The 21,805-nt window shown below is 39.9% G+C and overlaps 1 protein-coding gene across 1 annotated transcript in view; it reads left to right on the top strand.

Annotated features, from left to right (window-relative positions):
- Nucleotides 1–21,805, top strand: part of PHEX (phosphate regulating endopeptidase X-linked) — a 140,944-nt gene that overhangs the window by 20,498 nt on the left and 98,641 nt on the right. Inside the window, exons 4-5 of the mRNA XM_060770102.2 lie at nucleotides 20,207–20,293; nucleotides 21,295–21,521. Of these exons, the coding sequence (XP_060626085.2) occupies nucleotides 20,207–20,293; nucleotides 21,295–21,521 (314 nt within the window). The remainder of the gene's footprint in view (nucleotides 1–20,206; nucleotides 20,294–21,294; nucleotides 21,522–21,805) is intronic.

Here is a 21,805-nt window from a genome sequence, read left to right as displayed (position 1 = left end):
GACCTTTTTTCCCTATTATTTTGGGGGAGCACTTTATTATTAGAAATAGTTCCTCACTTTTTGATGCTCCATTGTTTTTTTGAGTTTTTTTTTTAGAGTCTTAGTGAAGTAGTGATCCAGCATTTGGATTCAAGTTTGCTTTGATGATGAGGAAAGAGGAAAGAAGATGGTGAAACAGTTGTCTTGATTTTGTTCACCATTTGTCTGATATGCAAACTACACCTCTCTGGGAGAGTGGCCAAATAACCCAGTGTGATTCACAAGAGATATATGTGTGTTTGTGTATGTGTGTGTGTTTTATCTGATATGTCCCAGAATTAACAATCAAATAATTGGGTTATGGGAATACAAAATTGCATCTGTTTTTTGGAAACTGTTAGCAAATAACCCAGAACAACAAGAAATATTTGGATATTCCAAAAAGAATTTAAGAATTAAAACTGCAACCGAACCCCTGACTGAAATTTCCCCAACTTTTAACTCAATCTTTTATTTTTTAAAGTCCTAATTGATTGTCTGGTTGGAGAGTATTTATTTTATTATTTATTTCTCACATTTCTAATAATTGTATCTCTAATTTGTTAGACAAATCTAGAAATAGTTCACCTTAATTTTAATCTTGCTGGGATTAGTCCATTTTATTAAAAAGTAGATACAGATGGTTCATGCCGTACACTATGTTTCAGAGGAAGGAACTGGTAAAACCAATTTCAAGTATTATTTGCCTAAGAAACCCCTATAAAATTTGTGGGGGCACTGACTTACGGCTACATCAGATGAAGGCAGAGAAGCATCTTCTCCCCATTTCTCTGACAGGGGCCACATAGAATTCCTTGGAGCCCACACATGACTCAGGGCTACTTCTGGTGGGACTCTGTGGGGCTTTGCGCCAGCAGCATTGCAGCAGCATAGAGAAAGGGGGCCCAGAGGCTGAGGAGGCAAAGAGGAAGTAGGGAATAGTGGGGAAACTTCTTGGGAAGGGATGCCATGGACCCCAACGTTAGGGAACACAGCCAGACGGTTCCCTATGCTGCCCCACGATTTTCCCCACTGTCCCCCACTTTACAAGGGGCCACTTGATGAGGTGCATAGTCAAGTTGTTTCCTATAGCACTTTCTCTCTCTAAGAAGGGAGGGGAGAGGGGTTAAACCTAATAGTAATGAAAAGTTTGATCACATAGTACTCTTGCATTACTCTCCCCACTAAATATCCAACATAGCCATTGGCAATACTTTATCTAATTTGAATATCAGTGATTTTCTTAATGTTGACAAATGCCATAAGCACACTTCTGTATTTGCCATTTCCAAGTATTCTGTGCATATGTAGGCTTAATTTGACTCTTAATATAATCAAATATAAAGTGTCTGAATGTCCCATAGCTATGGCAAACCACATGTTTTAATGTCAATTTCAGCTAAAGGAAGTTAGGTGCAATTTAGTTTAATTTGTTTGATATTACCATTTTTAAAAGAGTAAGAAATAGCAATTTTATGTCTATGTGAGAGAAGGACAATCGGAACAATCACATCAGGCAGAACCGAGCTAGTCAACCTAGTAAAGAAATTCTATACACTTCCTATTGGACATAGAAGAGAGAATCCTGCTGACATCAGATGTTGTTTAAGAAATTAACCAACTATACAGTGATGCCTTGATGCAAGAATTTAATTCATTCCATGACCTATTTCTTAACTCAAAACACCCTTATCTTAAAGTGAATGTTTCCATTGAAATGCTACTAATCCATTCCGCCCACCCCATTTTTATTACACATTTTAAAATAATATAAATAAGATTCCAGTTCAGTGCAGATATTGTACAGAAATTGTGGATTATCTCCCTTGATATTCTGGGTTATATGGCTGTGTGGAAGAGCCCTACGTCTCAACAAAGACAGTTCCTACATAATTCTAGTTCTTCCTGCTATTTGTTTATTTTTAACATAAGTGCATAAACAGTAGCACTGATGTGTAGAACAGGTAAAAACAGGATGGGTTTCATCTGTGACCAGAGTATAAGTTGAGTCTCCCTTATCTGGAATGCTTAGGACAGAAGTGTTTTTGTTTTGGATTTTCAGGAGTTTTGGAACTTTTGCATGTACATATTGAGATATCTTGGAGATGGCATCCAAGTCCAAACATGGAATTCAGTTGTGTTTCATAGACATCTTATGTACATAGCCTGAAGGCAATTTTATGCATAATGTTTCAATACTTTTGTGCATGAGACAAAGGTCCCTTGTACATAGGCACTAAACCCCATGAAAGGTAATGGGTTTACCTGAGGCATCCAAATGATGGCTCAGGTAAACCCAGATTAATCTGGAGTAAACCTGGATTTCCCAGTTTACTCCAGATTAATTTGACACCTCAACATATTTGGACCTTACTGAAAGGTCTGGATATGCTGAGGTGCTGGACCTGTGGGGACTAACTTCCTGGATTGCAGAACGTCAATCCCCACAGCAATCCTGGGTCTTTGGGCTTCTGGAGCCCGAAGGAGTGGGATGGCTCCCCACCCTCCTCTCCTAGTCCCTCATTTAGCCCCTAAACTTACCTGTGGGGCCTGACTGCATACTCAGGCTCTTCCATCCAGAGTTCCTGGTGCGTAAAAATGACATGCCAGGGGGTTGGGAGGAGGGATTTCCTATCAGGAGCTCTGGACAAAGGGGCCTGAGCATGCAGCCAGGCCCCTCAGGTAAGTTAGGGGCTAAATGGGGGGTGGGGGTGGCTGGATGCTCACCCAGGTCTACCTCTAGCTGGTCCAGAAATCATGTAGTCACCACACCCCCCAGGGAAGCATGGGGTTTGGATTGGGGTGGGGACTAAATCCTAGGGGAATTTAGTCATGTCTGGAAAATCCCTAAGTTTATGTGCATTGCATCATTAGAAAGCAAATATATACTATCCTAGCCACCCATGTGGACAATTTTGGATTCAGGAGTATTTCAGATTTCTGGATAAGTGATATAGTAGGTGGGAGAATTACACTGCTTAATTTCTAAGAAACAAAGAGCCCAGTGCTTGATCCTTTCTGGAAACACTGGCTTGTGGTGTAGATAAATACTCACCAGCAATTCTAAGAGCAAGAGCATTTCCTTAGTAAATAAGCAGTGAAGGATATGAATAAAATCTTTATGAAATTGTCCCTATCAGGTAAGATAGTGACACTTTCATAAAGATTTTATTCACATTCTCTAGTATGGAAAGGCTTAAGTTTTTGTCTGAATGATTGTGGTTGTTCAACGTGTCAGTTTTGTTGCAATGACTGCAGGGAGCAAATTATTCCAGCTGGCGTAAGCTTTTGTGAGTGTGGTGCACGATACAGTCTAGTAAAACTGGGTCATTTCCCAGAAATCTGGCACTATCTGTGTTACACATCTGGCTACCAGTTATTTTTGGCACAAAGTGGAAACCTGGGACATGGAAATTGCTTCTTTGGAGCAAGAATGTTAAAACTCTGGTGGTATTATTCTGCTTTATTCCATTTAATTCATGTGCAAATGGTTATTGTTTCTTGGATTATCATAGCAATTGGAAATGATTTATGACTTAAATCTTTGCAGTCTCTGGATGTGCATATTAACTAAATCCTCATTGCATAAGCATTGGTACACAGTGTCTGATTGCCATAAATGCTAGATTTATTAATTGATAATAGTGAATAAAATGTAAAAAAAAAAAAAACCCTCAACAACCCCGAGAATAATAATAAAAAAGATCAATAAAATAGGGCACAAGTTTTCTGTACACATATGAATGTCAGAATCAGGATTGTTGGGAGACTTGAGGAGACAACTGTATGATACTGACTTTCCAAACAGACGGAGGCATATTTGATATGAAATGGTGGTAAATGGAATTCCAAACCAGAAAACCTGCTAGATTAGTAGCAGTCTGTGCTGCATTTATCATAAATTACAGTGTCATGATTTATTACACCAAATATTGCATTCATTATAATGCAGAGAAGAATTAATTTAAACATAGATTTTGGTGACTTTAGTTTTTACATTGCTATACCGAATATGTGTGTGTTGTTTTTATTGTAATTGTGTTCCCTATTTTATTGCAATCACGTTTCCCTGTGTTGCTCTAAAATGGTCTAAATGCTCCAAAGGCACCAGATCCCATCTGATCTTGGAAGATAAGTAGTGTTGGCCCAGATTAGGACTTGGATGGGAGACTATTAAGAAATGCAAGGTGCTATAAGCTAATTTTCAGAGATTGGAACAGGCAAAACCAGTTCTGAGTATTCCTTACCTTAAGAAAACACTGAAATTCATGGGGTGGTGTGTCAAGTCCATAGGCACATGCACACACACACACCTCTGAATTTCTATGCACTGTTTAGATTGTACTATTCAAATTTGCTTTTAAACATTTAATTCCATGTTAATATTGTTTCAGTATTGATCTTTTATATTTTTAAACCAGTTTAAATAGATTCTCTGTCCCTTCTGGCAGTGGCTTATCATTTGTGTAAATGTTGAACATTGATGGAGCAAGCACACTCCCTTGAGGCAGGCCGTTCTTCTGTTTTTGCCATTTGCTTCTTTGGCCCTGGAACTCAACAAAAAAGCTCCTGTGTTATAGAGGATTTCGTATGAAGCGGGTGAGGTGGTAGTCCTTTGTGATATTATAACTTTTCCTCAGGAGAAGGCAATGATTTACAGTGTCATAGGCTGCTGACAGGTTTATGAAGACAGCTCCTGTATTCTACTGCCTTTCAAAACTGTCTTCTATGTGCTGAGTCAGGTTCAACACCTGTGAAGTACAGCATTTGCCTTTCCTGAAGCCAGCTTGTTGTGGGATCATAAATGGGTCTATTTTTTTCCATGATTCTATGCAGAATAAGTCTCTCCAGAACTTTGTAAAGATGGCACTGCAAGGAGATTGGTCTATAGCTTTTTGGATCATTACGGTCTTTGCCTGGTTTCAAGATGGCTATGACTCTTGTTTCCTCCAGATTTTGAGGATCTGACAGGATGCAATGCACTTGTTCATCAGCTTCAGGCAGAAAATCCCACAGTATCTGCTTTGAACTGAGTTATCTGAGTCCACACTGCTATATATTCCAGTTCAAAGCAGATAATGTGGGATTTTATTCAGTTGTGTGGGAGAGGCCTAAGACTTGAATCTTTTCCTCAACACCTTAGACATGAAAGATATTGCAGCTTACTGGGACCTTGGCACATAAAACTAGCAGCATAGAGGGTTCCTCTCTATGTGCCATTTTGCTGACAATAGCTGGCAAAAAGGGAGGCACGTGGAGCAGCTTGTGGTGCTCCATGCACCCTTTTCCCCCCATCATATGGTGGGGATGGGACAGGGTGCATTGGGTTGCTGCCCATGTCCCTGCATGAGGAGCTGGAGCTGATAGAGGGAGAAAAGTGCGGGTAGCTCCATTGGAACTACTCAAGACACAGTTTTCTTCCTCTGTTGGAGGCAGAAGTGCATTCTGGAGTCCCACTCCTGCCATGTGTCATCTGATGGTGCTCAGCAGGCCCCGTCCAAGCCCCAAGCCGTGAATAAAAGCAGCAAAACGGAGCTATTTTGCCCCATGTGAAGAGGCCCTAAGACTCCTCCTCTTGATTTTTTTTAAAGGAACAGGATCTAAATAAAGTTTCCTCCTACAGAAAATTATACAACAGAGAACTAAACCCATTTAAACTAAAGGATAACTGAGCCTCAATGAAAAAGTCAGAGCCTTTTTGGGGGCATGGCAATAATGTAAATCAAATCAATGTGTGAAAACACTTTTTGGGCTCACACTCCGCACCATGTTTCTCAAAGAAAAACAGCAATATTCTTATGAGATTCCAGTGTGCCAATCAAAGTATGAGATTTTCTTCATCACTTTAGTGTAAGCACTAATCTGACCTCTGTTTGCTTTCTTGTGCCTTAAGCAACTATTTCACTTACATCAGCCCAAAAATCTATCACCATTTGTTCTTTCAGTTAGAAATACTCTTGAATGGACTTTCCCAATCTAACGCCCTTCAACTCCTACCTAGGTAGCACAGGCACTGTTAAACAAATCTATCTTGGGGGCAAATATAGATTTTTGCACCAGTCCATCAAGTACTCAACAATTCTACTTTTATATCAGTGCTTGAATATTAAGCTTTGCAGTTTTTTTTTTGTCATGTCTGGAGTGACTTGAGAAACCAAGTCGCTTCTGGTATGAGAGAATTGGCCGTCAGCAAGGACGTTGCCCAGGGGACACCCGGATGATTTTGATGTTTTATCATCCTTGTGGGAGGCTTCTCTCATGTCCCTGCATGAGGAGCTGGAGCTGACAGAGAGAGCTCATCCGCCTCTCCTCGGATTCGAACCTGTGACCTATTGGTCTTCAGTCCTGCCGGCACAGGGGTTTAACCCACTGCGCCACCGGAGGCTCCTTTGCAGTGAATGGGAGCTTTATTGTATTCAGAAAATTAATTCCTGAAAACGAAGAAGAACAAATGCCAACACTTAACAACCAGGCACTATTAGAATGAAAGGCCAGTGGAAGCAAAATAAGGATGAATACCCCCCCCCCCCGCCCCGGCTGATTTCCAGATATTTGTAACCAGAATAATGAATCAAATTCATTTTACTGCTACAGCAAGCAAGGCAACATCACTATCAGTGAAATATCTCTCTAAGGCAGTTATAATTATAAAAAAAAGTAAAGTAGGACATCTATATCTTGAACATTAAGAACACATTAATTCAGTCTAGGGACATGCTTATGAGCTTAACAACCATATATACTGATAAGAGATAAAAAAGAATCAGGTGAAAGTATAGTGGGGGCTTATGTATCATCATTATCATAAAAAGTGTTCAGTATCTGTTCATATCTATTGCATATATATATTCTGTCTTTATTTTTATTAAATGTACAGAAAAGATCAGCTATAACTTTAAAAACAACCAATGTAAAACAGAGCAAAGTATTTGCTTGGGCCATCTTTAGATCAAAATATCTTTCCAAAAATTACCATGAAGAATCGGAATGAGGTTAAGGCGTCTATTTTGATTTTTATGCTCAGAAGAAAAAAGATATTCTTCATTTTAGTTCATTAGTTCTTTTGTCTACAGGACTAGTATGCTCACTTTCGTTTATCCAAATCCCACAAAATATGACATCTCTAAGCATTTTCTAGGTCCTCCAGTGGGATTCTATTATTGGCAATTTCACATATCTATGGCATGTTTAGGAACACAAGACCTGTAAATACAGGGGTTATACTGTATTTTAACTATATAAAGAGTACATTGAATTTCTGAATGTGTTGTGTAGTCTTTGACTCCCTGATATCATGAGTGTGTAAAGTTAATTTTTTGCATTATGATTCCCAGAATCTCCCAGCAGCATGGTTACTTTTACAAATTATGATAAGCTTTTCCAAACAATGCCTCTTATCTACATCTTCAGCTTGATGGTGCTGTATAATAAAAACACTGAGCCTAATTTTAGAGGCCCATGGCTGTTGCATTTTTATTTTTGGCTGGAATGATATATACTTAGTGTTTTGTATATTCTCAAATACTCCAGATGGCTGTTGTCTGCATCTCCTATGTCTGTTTTTAGAACTTCCAGCAAAGTACAGATCTGATGCTTGAACTATAATCCTTCCTGGAATGTGCTAGAGAAAAGTTGTGACCTTATAATTAAGGTTTGTGTGTTTGTCAAGTCTTGATTTCCGGGTTTAAAACCACATCTCTGACTTCATGGACCTTTAAGAAGGGAAGCTCGCCATTTTGGCAAACCACTGCTGAAAAGAACAAGGGCACTGAAAACTAGCCTTAAATCAAGTAAAACTATTAGTCAATATCATCTACACACATTAGAGTGACTATCCATATTTTCATAGTGCAGTTCTATTCAGAGGGACCAGGGATTGAACCTGGGATCTATAAAACATGACGTGCATATTCTGTCATTCCTCACTTGGAAGATACAACCACAAAGTGGCCATAAGTCCATTTCTGCCAGCTGTCAACCTATAGTGACCTCATGAATTTCATTGGTTTTTCTTGGGCAAGGAATACTTAGAATTGGTATTCACTAATAGTCTCCCATCCAAGCACTAACTACAGCTGATCCTGGTTAGAATCAGATGGAATCTGGAGGAAATCTTATTTAGATCCTGTTCTAACAATACTATGACTACAACCACCACCACTACCACTAATACTAAGTTGTTGTGTTGTTGCTGCTTCTACTACTACTACGGCTGCTGCTGCTTTTCCACCTTTCTCTACAAATTGATCTTGGGAAGAGCATATTAATTAAAATACAGAAATAAATAACAATGAAACTGGGAATCCATGCCATACACCAGATGATATGGCTAAATTCCTGTAAAATCTAACCAATGTATAACATGAGCTTTTGTGGAAGTATCTTGTTTGGTCCCCACAGCTTGAAGCTAGCTTTGAACCACATTAAATGATCAGAGTAGAAGAGGCAAACGAAAACCACACCCACTTAATAGGAGAAGGAAGGACTATTGCCAGTTAAAACATTCCTGCATGGTACAAAAAGCTTGTAGAGTGTTGAAGTGTTGCTAATTTTTTCCTTATGATCAGAAACTAAAATTAGTTGGTAAGAGGAAGGAATAGAAAGCCAGTAATTGTCAACTGAGTAAAAGTGGAATAAGGACAGACATTAAGCTTTCAACAAGTAGCAGGACTGAGAGTTAGAACGACATCAGCAGAAAATGGAAATATTACCTTGAAAAAGCATAGCTTCCCTTCTTCTCTTCTGTTGGGTAGAAAACATGGAAACTTAACATGACTCATAACCACAGCGTTAGTAGGGCTGCCATAGTTCACATTTATCCTACAGGATAGAAGTGTAAAAACAAAGCCTGTCTTGGAATAATAACAATCCAATTGAAGTTTAATGAAAACAAATTACATGTTTCTTGCATGGCCAGATGTTTTAGTATCTGTTTATTATTTCTGTTACCAAACTAATTGGCTTAATTAATTATATGAACATTTTCAGCTCAGATGAAAGGGACATAATAGAGGTATATAAAATGATGGATGGTATAAAGAAAGTGATCAGCGAAAGCCCCCCCCCCCAACTTTCGGCTGTAATATTGGAATTTCAGGCAATCAAAAAACAAACAAACAAACAAACAAACAAAAAACAAAAACGAAATGCATGGAGAATTAGAAAAGAATAAAGAAAGAGCTTCTTTGCACACTGTCCAATAAAACTATTCAGTTCATTACCTTAAGGTGTAGTGAGAGTCACTGGATCCAAACTGGGTGGGTTTAAAGCACAGAAATTGAGGATACTATTGGCAATGGCTTATGGTCATGATGGTAATATTACCTTAAATATTAGAAACAATATGTTTATCTATTAATATCAATTCGTTGAGGGTGCTGTTGTGCTCTTGGCCTCCTTGTGGACTTCCCATAGCTATCTGGTTCACCACTGTGGAAAAGTATACCTGATTACTAGGTTCTTGTAGGTTTTTTTGGGCTATAGGGCCATGTTCTAGAGGCATTTCTCCTGATGTTTCGCCTGCATCTATGGCAAACATCCTCAGAGGTAGTGAGGTCTGTTGGAAATAGGAAAATGGGTTTATATATCTGTGGAATGACTGGGGTGGGGCAAAGAGCTCTCTGCTGAAGCTAGGTGTGAATGTTTCAGCTGACCACCTTCATTAGCATTTGAAGGCTTGGCTGAGCCTGGGAAAATGTTCTGTTGAGAGGTGTTAAGATGTGCCTGGTTGTTTCCTCTCTGCTGTTTTGCTGTAGTAATTTTAGAGTTTTTTTAATACTGGTAGCCAGATTTTGTTCATTTTCATGGTCTCCTTTCTGTTGAAATTGTCCACATGCTTGTGGATTTCAATGGCTTTTCTGTGTAGTCTGACATGGTGGTTGTTGGTGTGGTCCAGCATTTCTGTGTTCTCAAATAATATGCTGTGTCCAGGCTGGTTCATCAGGTGCTCTGCTATGGCTGACTTCTCTGGTTGAAGTAGTCTGCAGTGCCTTTCATGTTCCTGGATTCGTGTTTGGGTGCTGCGTTTGGTGGTCCCTATGTAGACTTGTCCACAGCTGCATGGTATACGGTAGACTCCTGCAGAGGTGAGAGGATCCCTCTTGTCCTTTGCTGAACGTAGCATTTGTTGGATTTTCTTGGTGGGTTTGTAGATTGTTTGTATGTTATGTTTCCTCATCAGCTTCCCTATGCGGTCATTGGTTCCCTTGATGTATGGCAGGAACACTTTTCCTCTGGGTGGATCTTCATCTTTACTCTCGTGGCTTGTTCTTGGTCTTGCAGCTCTTCTGATGTCTGAGGTGGAGTATCCATTGGCCTGGAGAGCCCAGTTGAGGTGGTTCAGTTCATCTTGGAGGAGGTGGGGTTCGCAGATTCTTTTTGCACGGTCTGCCAAGGCTTTAATGGTGCTTCTTTTTTGACTTGGGTGATGGTTGGAGTTTTTATGTAGATATCTATCTGTGTGTGTGGGTTTTCTGTAGACGGTGTGACCCAATTGTTGATCTGGTTTGCGGATGACTAGGACATCTAGAAAATGCAGTCTTCCTTCATTTTCTTTTTCCATGGTGAACTGGATGTTTGGGTGGATGCTATTAAGATGGTCCAGGAACCTGTTGAGTTCTTCTTCTCCATGGCTCCAAATGGTGAAGGTGTCATCCACATATCTGAACCATATCGTGGGCTTTTTGGTTGCTGTCTCCGGGGCTTGTTTTTCAAAGTGTTCCATGAAAGCCTTCGACAATACATTATACCTGATTACTTTAGACCCAGTAAGACTGTTTCCATGTTTGAAACTGTACTAGTTTAAAATTCTATGCAAAATATAATATTTCTGTCTATAATCCTTTCACATATAACAGATATGCAACAATCATTACAAGATGAATTTGTTAAGCAAGTGCATACACTTGTGGTATAATTGAAAATTGTTTTAATGGTTATAAAAAAATTAATATATTTTACAAGCAGTCTCCCCCATCCAATGCAAGGTATTCTTTTGTAAGTGATAAATATTAGCTCATTTAACCATACTGTATTCAATACTGAGTTTGACTTGTGCATAAATCAAACTCATATATCGGGCAATGACAGGTTTGGGAACCAAAATTATAGATTTTCATGTGATTGTTGGACAAATCTTGGATCCTTCTGTGGAGAAGGAAAAAACCAATGTAGCTTCCCCCCTGAATCAGCAAAAAAAGTATTATGGTGGAAAATACTAGAGGGGCAGGTGCTTCTTTCAGGTTCTTCCAGCATGGATTAAGTTCCTCTCAACTCAGAAAAAAGGATGATTCCCCCACCCTTTTATAAGAATTTGCAGTGCCCAGATTCCCCCATGGATAAATTGATTTTAGTATTTTGGCTTGAATTTTTGACTAAAATTTCTTGACTTATACATGAGTGTGTGTATGTATGTATATGTATGTGTGTGTGTGTGTGTATATATATATATATATATATATACATACATATACACACACACGCACACAGTTTTCAATAACTGTTCATTAGATAGTAAGGTCTATAAGTAAAGGTAAAGGTTTTCCCCTGACATTAAATTCAGTCGTGTCCAACTCTAGGAGTTGGTGCTCATCTCCATGACTAAGCTGAAGAGCCAGTGTTGTCCATAGACACCTCCGAGGTTATGTGGCTAGCATGACTGCATGGAGCGCTGTTACCTTTCCACCGGAGCGGTACCTATTGATCTATTCACATTTGCATGTTTTCAGACTGCTAGGTTGGCAGGAGCTGGGGGTAAAAGCGGAAGCTTATGCTACTCTTCAGATTCGAACCTGCGACCTCTGGGTCAGCAAGTTCAGAAGCTCAGCACTTTAACCCACTGAGCCACTGGGAGCTCCTTAATGGAGGTCTATACCATTGCCATTTAGAGGCTATAAAACATTAGCAACTCTGACCAGATTCCATGCAAAATGAAAATGCATAGAATGTACAGAATTATGCACATATTACAATAGTAGATTAAGCTGAAAGAAATAATTGGCCAGAAGACCTATTCTAATGACTACTTTTATCATGAATCCTAAATCTGCAAATCTGGGGAGGGGGAGACTTTTGAGACCTGTAATATAAAGTATAGTGTTGCTCTGAGTCCCCCTTGGGGTGAGAGAGAGCGCGGGATGATATAAGTATAGTAAATCATATAGAGGATGAATAAATAATAGAGGACAGTTTTGAGACCACGTGTATCATCTTGTTATGCTTTGGAAATGAAGTTTGTCTGTTGTTCCATTGGACTGGCTTTGAATCTGTGTTTCAATTATTGGTAACAGTGGTAACAATACTTTGGTTTTTTTTTTAAATGATTGTCTCACAAACCCATCAGATTTTATGAGCAATACCAGTTTCACGTTTAAAACTTTTCTTGATTTATTTATTTGTGTATTTATAAACAGTTCTTCAATCAAAAATATCCAGGTAGACAATAAATGCATCACAAAAACAATAAATTAAAATAAAAAGTGGATGAAAGATGGTAAAGAAGAACTCCAACAGCTACAAAACAGATAGGAAAGTGCTCGGTCAACCAGACAAGTTTGGATCTGTTACCATGACAAGTTCTGGTTCTTTACCTCCTTGCAGAGACAGTTTCATAAACAGGATCCCACAAGAGAGTTGTTCCTTAGTAGTTATACAACCAGTAAAAGGCATTCTAAAAGAATCTCCCATACATATCATGAAACATGGCTCATCACAGTCAACAGAATTAAATGATACTTAAAGGAAATTGTTGAAGCCAAGAACAGGGCATCAAGAAGAAAACACTGAAATGCTGGTAATGTCTTCACAGCACAAGCTAGGTACTGGTCTCCCAAATATAAACGTACCTTGTGACATTGAGGACATCAACAATTTTGCCTTATCCATTGCAGGTGGCAGTCCAGTTTCACATCTCTTGATAAAAAAATTGTTAAGTTCATTTCCACACTTTAGCTCTGAATTTTAATTTTTTTCCCCTCCAGAAATTAAATGAAATAGATTTTTAATGGGCAGTGAGGGGCGGGAGGGGGAGTAAATTGAGGGATATACAAACCAAAGTGAAACTGTGCCTGCCTGTAGGCTGGGAAAGTGGCAGGATCTAGAAATAGAAACTAAGATTAAAGGTAATACATAACCAGAAGGATATAATTAGTCAGCTTTAAAATAGGTTTCCTTTTTAAAAAGGGAAAATCTGTGGGAGTACAAAGATCTCACTGTAGGATGTATTTCATTTTAAGAGGAAAGGGTTAGTGTTTACTCTTGTAAATTTAAGTCAAGGAAGAACAATTTTGGCTTCCTGATGTTTTGCCTACAGCTCCCATCAGTCCCACCCAATGGAACTGTGGGAGCTTTAATAATAATAAAGAACACCCATATCCACCTCCAAGTCACATACAAATATTTGTGTATATAAAAACTGGTGCTCTTTTTGAAGAGCAGCTGCTTTGCAAGAAGGCGATCTATAACCCAGAATGGGGACCATCTTCAAATAATTGCCCCATCTATTTCTTCTCACCTCATCCCAGGTTTCAAAAGTCAAAACCCAATTTAAATTATAGGGATGGTAGATGCAGAAATAGTTTAATACTTAATAGTCTTCCATGTTCATCGTGTGTTATATCTTTTAATGACGGATCTAACATACATGGATTTATATTTATGTCAACATTGATGTAAATGAGAATTATAGTTTGTGTTCTAAGCAAGTCTTTTAACATTTACTTTCTATGCTCTAAGGGAATATTCATTGAATAGTTACTGTTTTATTATTAGGGGCATATGCCAGAGACCGTGGGAGGGAGTCGGGGTGTAAATTGCTGCGGCTTTCTGCTGAGAGAGGTCAAAAGAAAGACACTAGCTACATAAGCCGCTTTGCCTCTTTAACTTTTCTGGCACAAGTAACTGAGTCATATGCACTAAAGCAATTTAAAGACTTTGGGCAGCTTAAGAGACAGTGCGAACACCTTGAACCTGCTTTTTGAGTGCACAGATGACACTTCCTTAATGAGGCAAGTTATGGCTTTCCGCTGCCTGGGAGCATAGTTAACAACTGCCTTTGGCACCTGCTGCTTCCATTTCATATTTCAAGCTGAAAGTAAATCCTGTAGCAAGACAGCCTTGCTCCTCTTCACTGGCTGTATGTTGCTGGTAATTAGGTCAAGACAAGACTAAGGAAACCCCTAGAGAATCCTTTTGAAAAGGTCTAGGGAAATGATGGCAGTGATGAAGGGACTCAAGCGCTATATGTGACATTTACACTTTCTGTTAATGATAGATACATAATATATATGTTTGTGTGTGTGACTTACACACACTTTGCCTAAGTTAGATTTTTCTGGTTTCCTTTTCTCCATGCCTTTTTTGCTCTTTTATGCCCATCGCTGTCATTGAACTTGATCAAAACTTACTTGTAGCCAGAATAAACCCATTTAGATAAATGTGATTAGATTATTTGAGTCCCTTTCACTCTATCAACTTACAGAGCTGTTATTCCACTTTAGCTGCCATGGCAACATCCAGTGGGTTCCGAAGATTTGTAGTTTTGGGAGATTCCTGCTCCCAAAGCTTTACCACCTTTCCAAACTACAGATCCCATGATTTTTCTAGACCAGAACCATGGCGATTAACAACCTCATCAGACTTGCTGCTGCAATCATGGCGAATCTGGCAGTGACCGTCAGGGGACATGGACAACCCACCATCCTGCATCGTCAAATTCACTTGTTTTCTCATCTCAAGAGGGAAAGTGCTGCCCGCCTGGTTTCCCCCATTAATCCAAAGCAAAAGGGGAAGCCTTCTGTGTTGCCGCTGTGGTGGCATGTGCCTGTTTATCAATATTTTTTGTGATAGAGCCGCACCGGAAGTTGGTCTCTGTTGTGGGATGGGAGCCGGTGGGCTCAGTTGCAAAAGTATTGGTGAACTGTTGCATGCCGCTGTGATGAGGTCGTAAATCAGCATTGAAGTGCTATAATTGTATAATGTGAAAAGATCACCAGCCTGCTAAATTTCATTGTTTTTATGATCAGAAGTAAAGTCTTATTTTTATGTGTTGTAGAGAAAGAAGGAGTAGCCTGAGGCCAAATGTAGCCCCAAGGATGTTATGTGGCCTTTGACATCTCCAGAATTCCCAGATAAGATTTTTTTTCTGACAAAAAATCAAGAAGGAATGGCCGGTCATTGAAATATCCTGGTGCAACATTTTAATTTTTAAATAGGTATCAGATCCTGCCCAACATAAAAAAATATTTTTGAGAACTTCTGCCCATGTTGGATTTTTATTCTATTTTTTTGTAGTCTAAGACACATGCAGAGACCTGGGACAGAAAACTGGTCCCAAGATCTGCCAGAATTTATTTACCACATTATTGTCTATTGTTACTGCCAAGCTCTTCAGGCAAATCTCCTTTCCCTCGGCTTTTGTTTTTACTTGATTCTTTTTGACTGGGATAGAAACTGGCAGCCTCTCCATGCAAAGCTTATGTTTGTTTGGCTTCTGGACTGCAATTTTCATGCCAGACATCTTGGGTAAAAACCCATCTGCTCCTGAGTGACCAAGCTGGCTTGGGGAAATACAGGAGTTGTACTCTTATAAAAACAACTCTCCCAAGTTTTGCAGAATCCAGAAATACAGGAAGGCTATGAAGCCAGATATACCAATAAGGAGCACACAGGTGCAGCCAGTTCTGGTCTTTGCTCTACAGCTGTAGATGTGAGGGAATTCGAAAGTAGGAGGAGAAAGAGGAAAAGCACTGTGTTCCTTAAGCATAGATTTAGCTTCAACAGCCCTCTATTTCCATTGGAAGGCCATACATTATGGTTGATTACAAGAAATCTGATATGCTTCTTTTGGCTTAGAAATGGAAATTGCATATCTGTGCTTTAAAAAATAATAAAAGAATTCCTTTTCCCCTTATTTTGCCAGTACGGTGAATTTTCTGAAGCATTCTTTTATATGTTGTATTTTTAACCTCCTTTGAGCTTGTCTTGGAGGAAATATCTACTGTTTGAATATGCAGAAGTGAAGCATAGGTAATGCAAATGGATTATTTGGCTGATGTGGGTTTTACAGATGAAAGCAATAAAGGCTTTGCTATTTTATGTTAAGGGAGAAAAAATAACACTTAGGACTATTCATTACCAAGGCAAAACTTTTAAGGTTTTATCAGTGTGCATCGACTTATAGTGAGCCCATGAATTTCTGTGTGTTGCAGTTGCCTTCACCTGAACGTACCTTACAGCACCTGGTATTTCCTGGCAATATTCCTTGCAAATACAAACCAAGCCAAACCCTGCTTAGCTTCCAAGACCACAGGGGATCTGGTGCCTTCAATCTAGGTTCTATACCAGATAATAAAACAAGACCTCTGGCTTTTTAATATGATGTTGCATTATAATCCACAATATTCTAGATGACAGACCACATTACATGACAGCTGGAACCCAGTATAGAAGGCCACATATTCCCCAGTCCTGTCTTAAGCCAAATCCTTTCTTTGCTTCAGGTTTAGAAGCAGGATTTAACCTAATATGTGCTTGTTCAATATCATTCAGTTCTATTATTGATTTTCAAAGTCAGGATAGTCCATACAATAGAATTTCTAGTTTCTATGGATGGTTGTGAAAACTGGACAGTGAAGATAATTGACAGGAAGAGAATAAGATCATTTAAAATGTGGTGCTGGATGAAAATTCTGTGAATACCATAGAACCATATGGATCATAGAACAAATTAGGCCCCTTCTGCACTGCCATATAAAATCTGGATTATCTGCTTTGAACTGGATTGTATGGCAGTGTGGACTCATATAATCCAGCTCAAAGCAAATAATGTGGATTATCTGCTTTGATAATCTGAATTATATGGCTGTGTAGAAGGGGCTGATTTGATTATCTGATTTAAACTCGATTATATGGTAGACTCATTATTCAGTTCAAAGCAGATATCTGGGATCAGATACTGGATTATATGGCAGTGTAGAAGGGTCATAACTTGCATATTCTCTATCTTCTGTTTCACACCCTCAGCTGTGTGCTTAGATCTCTATGGTTTTCATATTGAAATAAATCAGTGTCTCTGAGGAAGTGGATTAATACCCACAAAGGCTCATACTGTGATAAATCAATTAGTTTCAAAGTTACTGCTCTCAACCTTTCCTTCTGTCCTTTCTCTTCCCTTATGCTGAAATGAGCTACCAGGGCTCTTTGAAAATTACTGTATGCACTGAATTGTCGAAGGCTTTCATGGCCGGAATCACTGGGTTGTTGTAGGTTTTTCGGGCTATATGGCCATGTTCTAGAGCTGTGGTTATCAGCCTTTCTAATATGGTGACCCTTAATAAAGTTCCTTGTGTTGTGGTGACCCCCAACCATATTTTCGTTGCTACTTCATAAATAATTTTTCTACTCTTATGAATTCTAATGCAAATATCTAATATGCAGGATGTATTTTTATTGTTACAATTTGAACATAATTAAAACATAGTGATTAATCACAAAAACAATATGTTGGGGGAGTATGGACAATGGATGATGGGATTTGCAGTACCTTCAACCAATTCAGCTCTGACTTCCACAGACCACTGAGATCCCCCACGAATTACAGACCTAGACGAAACTCCCATCATCAACAGAAAATACTGGAGGAGTTTAGGAGGAATTGACAGTGATTTATGGGAGATATAGTTCACTTACTTCTGAAAAGCACTGTGAACCCAAATGACTATGGATCTGGACCAAACTTGGCATGAATACTCAATATGCCCAAATTTGAACAATGCTGGAGTTTGGGGGAAATGTATCTTGACATTTGGGAGTTGCAGTTGCTGGGATTTATAGTTCCTCTGCCATCAGAGAGTATTCTGAACTCCAACAAAAAAGGAATTGAAGAAGCTTGGCATAGAGAACTCCCATAACCAACAGAAATTACTGGACAGTTTTGGGGTTATTTTCCTGACATTTGGGAGTTGCTGAGATATATAGTTCCCTCCCATCCAAAAGCATTCTGAACTCATGAAGCCATGGAATGGACTCAAACTCGGTACAGAGAACTCTCATGGTCAGCAGAAAATACTGCAGAGGCTTGGGGAACATAGACCTTGGCATTTGGGAGCTGCTGGGATATATAGTTCCCTCCCATCCAAAAGCATTCTGAACTCATGCAACCATGGAATGGACTCAAACTTGGCACAGAGAATTCCCTCTGTCCAACCCTGTCCCCTTCTGAACTCAGATGGAGGCAAAGGCCGGGCGGTGAAGGCTCCATGGATGACCAGGCATTGAGGATGGCAGGAAGAAGTTTACTCACCTTGCAGGCCTGAACAGAGGGTGATTCTTTTCCCCCCGTGACTTTGCCTCCAAATCTCCTCCTGACCTACCCACAGGTCTGTGGGAAGAGCAGGAGGAGGAGCCTGCCAGGAGTGCCATTTGGCTGGCTTAGAGGGTTGGCAGCCATTTTGGAGGGGGTGGAGCTGGCCAAGGCAGCTTCGCGACCCCCCAAAAATGGCTCAACCCCAGATTGAGAACCACTGTTCTAGAGCATTCACTCCTGATATTTCATCTGCATCTATGGCAGGCATCCTCAGAGGTTGTTAGAAACTAGGAAAATTGAGTTTATATATCTGTAAAAAGCCCAGGGTGGGAGAAAGAACTGCATGCATTTCTCTCTAAAAATGCTTAAAAGCATTTAAAATAATGTATTATAAATATTAAGAATGTTGTTGTTCATTTGTTCAGTCGTCTCCGACTCTTCGTGACCTCATGGACCAGCCCACGCCAGAGCTCCCTGTTGGCCGTCACCACCCCCAGCTCCTTCAAGGTCAGTCCAGTCACTTCAAGGATGCCATCCATCCATCTTGCCCTTGGTCGGCCCCTCTTCCTTTTACCTTCCACTTTCCCCAGCATGATTGTCTTCTCTAGGCTTTGCTGTCTCCTCATGATGTGGCCAAAGTACTTCATCTTTGCCTCTACTATCCTTCCCTCCAATGAGCAGTTGGGCTTTATTTCCTGGAGGATGGACTGGTTGGATCTTCTCGCAGTCTAAGGCACTCTCAGAACTTTCCTCCAACACCACAGCTCAAAAGCATCGATCTTCCTTCGCTCAGCCTTCCCTAAGGTCCAGCTCTCACATCCGTAGGTTACTACAGGGAATACCATGGCTTTGACTAGGCGGATCTTTGTTGCCAGTGTGATGTCTCTACTCTTTACAATTTTATCGAGATTGGACATTGCTCTCCTCCCAAGAAGTAAGCGTCTTCTGATTTCTTGGCCACAGTCTGCATCTGCAGTAATCTTTGCACCTAGAAATACAAAGTCTGTCATGGCCTCCACATTTTCTCCCTCTATTTCCCAGTTGTCAATCATTCTTGTTGCCATAATCTTGGTTTTTTTATGTTTAGCTGCAGCCCAGCTTTTGCACTTTCTTCTTTCACCTTGATTAGAAGGCTACTCAGCTCCTCCTCGCTTTCGGCCATCAGAGTGGTGTCATCTGCATATCTGAGGTTGTTAATGTTTCTTCCAGCAATCTTAACCCCAGCCTTGCATTCATCAAGCCCCACACATCGCATGATGTGTTCTGCATACAAGTTAAAAAGGTTGGGTGAGAGGATGCAGCCTTGCCGTACGCCTTTCCCAATCTTGAACCAGTCTGTTGTTTCGTGGTCAGTTCTGACTGTTGCTACTTGGTCCTTGTACAGATTCCTCAGGAGAGAGACAAGGTGGCTTGGTATGCCCATCCCATGAAGAACTTGCCACAATTTATTATGATCCACACAGTCAAAGGCTTTAGAATACATAAATAATAATATATTAACAGGAAAATAATTCTAGACAGTGGAAACCTATACTGCATACACACAAATACATTTTCAAAAGGCATTAAAAACATAACAGAGTTTCTACCTCTTGAACAACAGGGGGAATCCTCCAAAGGATTGGTGCTATCACAGAAAAGGTCAAACTTTGCAATTTTTCATGACAAAATGTTTTTTGCTGCAGAACAAACAAACAGATTCTCCTAAGCAGATTGGAAAGGCTATCTATACACATCTGATATTTCCTGAACTTCCACAGTGAAGAAATCAGATTCATTTGGAAAATGACAGCATCTTCTCTACTTGTGATATTTTGACTTTTTGTTGATGGCAATAATGTTTCAGAGCAGTTGAGGGAAACATTTTTCTCTCTTTTAATATCACAGCTCTCCTTGAAAAACCACTCAGCAAAAGACGGGACAGTGAAGCTGTACAGAAGGCCAAGATACTTTATAATTCGTGTATGAATGAGAGTAAGTAAATCTTGTTTTTATTTCCAGGGTTATAGGTTGACATCTAGAGGTCTAGCAGCCACAATGTAATTTAAAAACAGATAAAACAATTTCATGTACTACCATTTATTCATGCTTTCTCACATTGCCATCAGCCTTGGCACCTTCAGAGGCATGTCTAGTTGAGCATTTGAGAATAGCCTCCTGCAAAATGGCCACCCAGCCTGTTTAAAAATGTCCTGAGAAGGAGATGCCACCATCCTCTGAGCTAGTATTTTCCTCTGTCAAAAAACTCTTAGGCCCCTTCCACACAGCTGAATAAAACCCCACATTTCTGCTTTGAATTGGGATATATGGTAGTGTCGACTCAGATAACCCAGTTCAAAGCAGATATTGTGGGATTTTCTGCCTTGATACTCAGAGTTTTATGGCCGTGTGGAAGGGCCCTTACTCTCAGGAAGTTATTCCCTGTTCTTCTACTGTTCATGTCAAACTCAAACCATTATCTTAGTTTGGCTCTCTTAACTGCAATAGAGTATATTTATGCTATACCGGCCAGTGTTTTCCCTTTGAAATGCAAAACATGCTGCCGTTTTAGCCAAAAGAGAAATCAATCCACCTGCTACCCCCCATTGCCAAGCAAATAAGATGCCAATATGGTCATGTAATCTCCATCAAGGTCAATGTTATGGCTGTGATGCTCCCCATGCAGTTGTCTTTGATAGCAGCAATGGTTTGCAAGAGCTGTCCTGCTGTCCCTGCTTTCCATATGCCAGTTGAGACAAAATGTCCAATATAGCTTATAGCTAGGCTAATCCTATAGCAGATCATACTTTCACAAAACTGAAAACCTTTGAAATGAAGACTTGGAATGGCCAAAGAACATGCCATAGTTGAAGAATTCATACATCTCTCACCCTCCCTCATACACACACACACACACACACACACACACACAGACACACGGGGCACTAATTGGATCAGCTGAAACTTGTCTTACAATTACTTGTTTTTGCCCCCAGATAAGATAGAGAAGGCTGATGCAAAACCACTTTTAAGCATGCTGAAACATTCTCCATTGCGCTGGCCAGTGCTGGAATCAAACATTGGACCTGAAGGACTTTGGTCAGAAAGGAAGTTCAGCATGGTCCAGACACTGGCTGCTCTTCGTAGTCAATATAGCAGTTCTGTTTTCATCCGAATGTATGTGTCTTCTGATGACAAGATGTCTAATGAACACATCATAAAGGTATAGTGAAGTAGACCTTGTATTATGTTAATAAAAACCTTGAGAACTCCAGATTTAAGTCTCTGTATGTCTTTATCTATATCTGATCAGGTTGCCAAATAGGAAGTGGGAATTGGTGGCACTGGTGAACAGGAGCTGGGGGTGGGTCAGGTACATCAGCAGAGGTCAGAGTTCTGGCCGTAGGACTGTAGTTCTCAACCTGTGGGTCCCCAGGTGTTTTGGCCTATAATTCCCAGAAATCCCGGCCAGTTTACTAGCTGTTAGGATTTCTGGAAGTTGAAGGC

The sequence above is a fragment of the Anolis sagrei genome, chromosome 3 (genome assembly GCF_037176765.1).
Source record: "Anolis sagrei isolate rAnoSag1 chromosome 3, rAnoSag1.mat, whole genome shotgun sequence".
Lineage (NCBI taxonomy): Eukaryota > Metazoa > Chordata > Lepidosauria > Squamata > Dactyloidae > Anolis > Anolis sagrei.
Note: the sequence above shows the minus strand (reverse complement) of the source record. Positions and strands in the feature narration are given on the sequence as shown.